The sequence below is a fragment of the Triturus cristatus genome, chromosome 1_2 (genome assembly GCF_964204655.1).
Source record: "Triturus cristatus chromosome 1_2, aTriCri1.1, whole genome shotgun sequence".
Classification (NCBI taxonomy): domain Eukaryota; kingdom Metazoa; phylum Chordata; class Amphibia; order Caudata; family Salamandridae; genus Triturus; species Triturus cristatus.
In genome coordinates this window covers 54031322-54038083 of record NC_140580.1, presented here as the reverse complement: position 1 = coordinate 54038083, position 6762 = coordinate 54031322, and the positions used below count along the sequence as shown (strand labels likewise).

The 6762-nt window shown below is 42.0% G+C and overlaps 1 protein-coding gene across 1 annotated transcript; it reads right to left on the bottom strand.

The window, feature by feature from the left end:
- Positions 1-281: 281 nt before the first annotated feature.
- On the bottom strand, positions 282-1253 carry LOC146866758 (olfactory receptor 6F1-like). The gene has a single exon (XM_085617289.1). It carries the CDS (start codon positions 1251-1253, stop codon positions 282-284), a length of 972 nt encoding a protein of 323 aa, XP_085473415.1.
- Between the last annotated feature and the right edge of the window lie 5509 nt (positions 1254-6762).

Below are 6762 nucleotides of genomic sequence, written 5' to 3'. Positions count from 1 at the left end.
TGTATATTTCAAGCATCATTTGTTTCGGAGACTCCATATATTGTTGTTTCGTTTTGTAAAGCTTGTATTTTTTACCCATTGTTTCTCTAATGCCATTTTTCAGGCAACTGGCCTAAAATTTCCTATTTGCAGCACAGTGAAAAGTAGGCCAAAAGCCACTGAGCTCACTTTTGGAAAATGAATGTGTTCGAGCCCAATTTGTGATAGCAGAAGCATAATTGTTATTTCTAGAGGCGTTTTTTTATATTCAGCTACTTAACGCAAGTATCTCATGGCATTGCTCACATTCTATTTCCACAGCAAAGTGAGGACCTCCTGGTGAAAGTAAAGTGGTTCCCAAATGATGTAATCAATGCTTCTTTCACCTCCTTATTCCGCAGACTGTAGATGAAAGGATTGACAAGAGGTGTGATCACCATATAGAAGACAGATACCATTTTGTCTGCTTCACGGGAGTCTCCAGCAGTGGGTCGCACATACACAAATATGACTGTCCCATAGTATATGGCCACCACAGTGACGTGGGAGGTACACGTGGAGAAGGCTTTCTTCCGCCCATTGGTAGAAGAGATCTTCATTATAGCCCATATGATACTTCCATACGATATCAGTGTTAAAATTGCACAACTGAAGATGATAATCCAGGTAATGATGAAAAAATATTGCTTAACAAAAGTTGTATCAGTGCAAGAATGCTCTAACAGAGGGGATATGTCACAAAAGAAATGGTCGATCTCATTAGGTCCACAGTAGGAGAGACGTGAGATATAGATGGTTGGCAAAATGGACCCGAGAAAGGTGGCTAGCCAACATCCTGCTGCAAGCATGCAGCACAAGCGAGTAGTCATGATGGCTGGGTACCTCAAGGGATGGCAGATGGCTAAATACCTGTCATAAGCCATGAGAGCTAATAAGTAATTCTCCATACCTCCCATCACAAAAACAAAATAGCACTGAGTAATGCAGCCCCCTATGGAGATAAACTGGTTCCCCGGAAAAAAATTGGCTATCATTTTAGGAACAGTGGAAGATGTGTAACAGATCTCCATGAAAGAGAAATTAATAAGGAGATAATACATAGGCCTGTGAAGGCGAGGGCATTGTTTCACAATATAAATGATAATGGCATTCCCAGTTACAGTAAGAAGATAAATGTTAAGGAAAAAAACAAAAAATAGGACTTGAAATTGCTGAGCATTGGGCAATCCAAGCAGGATAAATTCAGTCAACAAACTTTGGTTTCGCCTTCCCATCTCTCGTGGCGGAGATTTAAAGTTTTCTAAAATGAACGAAAAAATAGCAATTGCATTGATTAAGGCACTTTTAAAATATGTTTTGCCATTTTTTTGCTTTTGGTTCAAAAATTCCCTTATGGTGACAAGAGAAGTATAAGTATACATCTGTCAATGTAAACAATACATCTATATTGACGTATTTATTTAATCATTTTTGTAAAGATCTCAAACCTAAAAGCATCCAAGTGGCGATGGACTACAGTAGTTAAGTCAGTTATTAGAAGAAGTTGCTTCAATACAATATATGTTATTAATGCATGGCATAATCATGGCAAGTCTAGCTATATGGGATACATGGACAATCTCTGGTGGTGTAAGGTTCTGTGGATTGCTTCCAGAACCAGATGCGATGATGATCGTCAGCCCATCCATGCCCGGAAACAGCATTATGGGTGCAGCACACAGTTTGCATATAGATATAGTCACGTTCCTCATGACTGCATGGAAAACAAGTTGTTTGTTAGCCTGGAAACTGGGAAAAGAGGTCGCTTTTTGAGTCTATCCGAGAACTCCAAAGATGTCCGTTGTCTGAGAACCTCATATCATCACAACACAAAATACATAAGAAATAACCAGCCGAAAAGGGGAATGGGGTAGCCTTCTTCAGCTGTTCGATAATATGGATGAGCCTTATTCAGGTATTGGATAATCAGGGTTCCTCATCACATTTTGGGATCAACCAATGTTTTTTAACAAACATGTACACGTTCTGCTAAAGTTATAACTGGATAACTGGCGACCTTTTCACTGGTAAATAAGAGCTTCTGCTTCTACCTGCGGTTTTGTTGGGCTTTGGAGCTGTGGACAGCTGGGAATCGGGCTCCAAACAAGTTGTCGTGATTGGGGCTGAGTAAGGATTAGTGTTGTATGATCAAACTGGCATCTTCACACTGATAGGACTTTGACAGAAAGGGCTGAGTCATCATTCACTTGAGTGCTAAATTGAACTACACAATCTCTTTTGAGGAAATTAAATACTGTGAAATGTCTTATTTTGAACATTTAAATTTCAAACTGTGCTAAATCTGCAACTTCGGATTTCAAAATGCTACACAAATCAGAGGTGCTGCCTTATAATTTCCTTATGCAAAAACAACAGTTGATGGGCAGAATGCAGAACAATGTCATACATTCACCCCAGTACAGAGATCTGGGCCTAAATCCATCGTTTTTTTGCTCACCGTGCCATTCCAGTTTGAACCCAGCCATATGCAAATCAGTCCTGACCCTGGACCGGTCCTAGGATGCTTGTTTCCGGTCCAGGGAGGACCTGGCTTGGCAGTTCGGACTGGACTGTTCCCATGAGGCACAGGGTCAAGACTGATTTGCATATGGCCAGGTCTAAACTAGGGTGGCATTGTGAGCAAAAGAATGATGGATTTAACCCAGATTTCTTGACTGGGGGTGAATGTTTTAATTTGTTCTGCATTCCTTCCATCAATTTTGTGTCTTTTGCTTATAATTTCTTTGGTCAAGAAGCTAGATTTAAGGGACTGTTAACATAGATATACTCCTTTACAAGGTTTATGAAAAAGCGATTTTGTCTGTGCTAGCCTTTATTAAAACCCACCCAATGATCTGCATGGCTAAATGGGTTAATTATTGTGCTATACCACTTGCCAGAGAAAATGCCCTAACAGACAGCGGGCCCATTCCAGGTGGGACTGCTGGATAGCCATCACCAGGAACTATCTCTTAATTAAGACGGGATGCTTCCACTGATAACAATGGAGAAGGCTAAGACATCTGCCTCTGATGCCCAGCAGTTGTCCCCTATGAAGATTTTCAAGGGACTAGGCAAGTCTAGATGGGCAGGCCTCTAATCAAAGAATGATGTGCACTGATATAGGAGAGGACGGTCATGTTACAGTGTACTCAGAGTGTTGTAAAGCCAAGCACACCATTTTAAGCTCCCTTAGTAAGCCCCTGCTTAACTGAGAAGGGGCCTAGAAGGACTGGGTAAAAAACCATTACAGGCGTTGACTTCTGTCAGGAGCATTAGGGGTTCACCCACACCAGATTTGCACTCTTGACTCTTTGGATTGTCTATATGACTACTGGCACGAGCTACCTGACTTTCTCCCAGGCCCAATGGTGAGTGGACTTGCTGACGATCCTGAATGAGGGGCCTTGTGAACTTCTCTTGGAATGGATTATTGTAGTGTCTTGAGGAGTAGGCATTAATGATCCTGGCTAATGAACATGCCTGGGTAGCTGGAGAGTGCACCCTGAAAGGGTGGCCTTCTGTTTAGGACTTTTGGGGTGAAGGTCAGGAGATCGGCATGCTTGGAAGAAGGGAAGCCCAGAGCCTTTACATCTAAGCTGCTGCTTTAAGGTGGAGCTTGCGGTAGTGCCAAAGGCTGTTCAGATGCTGATTGAGCTTCTTTAATACAAATCTGTGCCAAAATGCTGCTAACTGAGGGTAGTGGTGCCTAGAGACAGGACCAAGGAATGGAATTGCATTTGTCAGTTATGTGCAAATCTTTTCACAGTGTGTCTGGGTGCCCTGAGGCTGTGGACACCCATAAACGAAACACGGTCTATTGAATTATGGACCTTTGAAGGGAGACTTGAGGTGAAAGCTCTTTAGTGTCAATTTGTACTTTCCAACGTATCTGCCACCGGCATCACTGCTGTGACCTGGAGCTACTTGTCCCCCACCCCCAGGGCACTACCACCCATTAAACCTGGTAATCTTTTTTAAGTGGGTCCATGAGGCTTTAGATGGGGGAAGGAGGCTCAGCAGTCTGTGATCCCTGTAAGTGAACATATCTGCTCTCCCCTACATTTGCCACAGTCCTTGGCACTGCCTGCACATACTCCTGCATACAGTAGCAGGCTCACAGAAACAGTGCCTTCAGTGGTGATGACCACATGGGCCTGCACTGAGTCCCAGGCAAAGTGAGCAATTCACTACTTGATAGCAATTATATACGCATGTATTAGCAAGGAGATTGGAGAGGGTGATTGGGACTCTAATACATGAAGACCAAAAGGGTTTTGTCAAGGGAAGACAACTCCATGAGTTAACACATGATCTGGCGGATGTGATAGATCTCAACACAGAGAACAAATCTCCGCTAACAATAGTAACCTTCGATGTCACTAAGACCTTTGATAGGGTGAGCTGGCCATTTTTACAATATGTGATCAAGCAATATGACCTGGGAGAAGAATTTGCAAGAACAATTAGTTCAATCTATAGGAAAATTAAAGAGAGATTTGTAGTAAATGGAAATTTAAACAAACAGATAAACATATAAAAAGGGACACGGCAGAGGTGCCCGTTGTCACCTTTACTTTTTAACTTATATATTGAGCCCCCATTGCACAAAATTAGCAAAAATAAGACATTATCCCCTTTGAATGTAATGGATGGGTGAAAATAGGTGGCCTCTATGATGATGATTGGCTGGTTTACACACAGGACTTTGCAAACTGTTTCCCAGTGTTGGTGAATGCTTTGAATAACTTTGGGTGGGTTTCTGGGTATCTTGTCAATGAGCAAACACCGGAAATAATGACATGCAACATCCACTGTGACAATGTGCTTGTAAGAAAGGAAATAAGATACTTAAGAGTCAAGGTAGTACAAGACTTGGAAAAGACAGACAGGATACATTTTGAAAAAATGATGACAGAGACCAGGAAACTATTGAGATCATAGGGCTGCCCCCATATTGATTAAAGGAAGGACCAATATAGTACAAATTGTGATACTTCCAAAAAGTACTTTTATGTTTAATACAATACCATTAGTCTTTAAACCAGAGTGGCTCAAGAAACTACAGGGGGAGATAAGTAGTTAAGTAGTTATATTTGGTTAGGTAGGGGAGTGAGAATTGCTTGAAGGAAATTCCATAGAAGTTAGAAGGAAGACCTTGACAGTAAGCTTTATTGCTGGGCCTTTCAACTAAAGAATGTAAGAATATTGCTGTCTGGAGGTCTCTCCTACCCTCCTTTGTTTCAAACTCTAACTAAATTCTGCCCCAGGGTGGCAATAAGTTTCTCTTTAAATTTGGCCATCCAAAGTCCTTTAAAACAATTAGACTGAAGATTTTGGTCACAGCCTGCAAGCTTTGGGCTCAGGTCAGACGAGCAATGTGTACACCTTACTATAGCTGAGGGGTGCTGGATCATGAACATTCAGCCCCTAATATCCCACAAAGGTATACCACATATTATATAATTTCACTTTTGCAATTAGCCATCTCCCTTCCTGGATCTACAATACATTCTCCCATGGTGGCCTCAGCAGAGTTTTTCATCAAAATTGCCACTCCCTTAACACAACATCATTGGTTGATACACACAAAGTGCTCAACCCACTTTTGTCTCTTCAAAATAACCTTCCATTCTTCCTGTAACAGATGAGTCTCCTGTAATATTATAACTTCAATGTCTAATTGTCTCAAGAACTCTAGAATTCTGGTCCTCCTACTCTTCACCCTGAAATGGCTCACATTCCATGTTGTCTCCCTTAATTGTGCATATTTATTTGGGTCTACCATTTTCCCCTATGGAAATCTATTATGCCTCTTTTGTCTTGGTATGATCTCCGCGCTTCCTTATCTTTTTCATCTTCTTGCCTTTTTGCAAATGAGGACTTATTTTTGCTTCAAATTTTTCCCCACATGATCCCCACTCAGTGTTTCTCATCCATTCACCTTCTTGTTGTGCCTGATCTCCTCACCACAACCCACCCTGGGGAACCCTCCCTAAATTAATGTTGGATATTCTCACTATACCCATTTGAGCCCTATTCTATGGGGCCATATTTACAATGAAAGTGACTCCTTGCGTGCAGCAAGCCATTTGGCTGTGCCTCATTGTGTCGCTTTCAAAGCACAGGGATGCGACATATTTACAACAATTTGTCGCATCCCGTGCTTTCCCCTTACAATGGGGGCATCCGTGCACCATGGTGCAAGGATGCCTGAGTCGTGGGGAGATTGTTTTTGTTCAGGAAGGCGCACCTTCCTGCACAAAAAAACAATCAATTGAGGTTATTTCCTCTTTCCATGCATGTTGTGGAATGGAGCACACATTGAAAGAGGAAAAAACAAAATTTCTCCTCGTTGTGAGTCAGTGGCATAGCATTTCGATGCATTTCCAGGATTAAGATTTCTTGTCAATCTGGAAATACAGCAGAATACATGGGCATGTCATGCCCCTTACACGCAAAGTGTTGCATGAGAAGGGCCTATATTTACAAGCACACATAAAGCCACACAGGGTGGCTTTACGTGTCCTTGAGAATATCAGGCAGCAGGTTGCACCGCCCGTGCGTCATGCAACTTGACGTACCAGCAACGCAAGAGGCTTGTAAAGATACATCATGCTGTTTTGTTTTCGTTTCTGGTGTGCTTTAATCTGTTCCACTAAATGTCCCACCGCCTCCAGGTCTCTTAAATTATGCATCTTGATGTTCCACATGATTTTTATAGTGGCAGCAAATCACATTTGG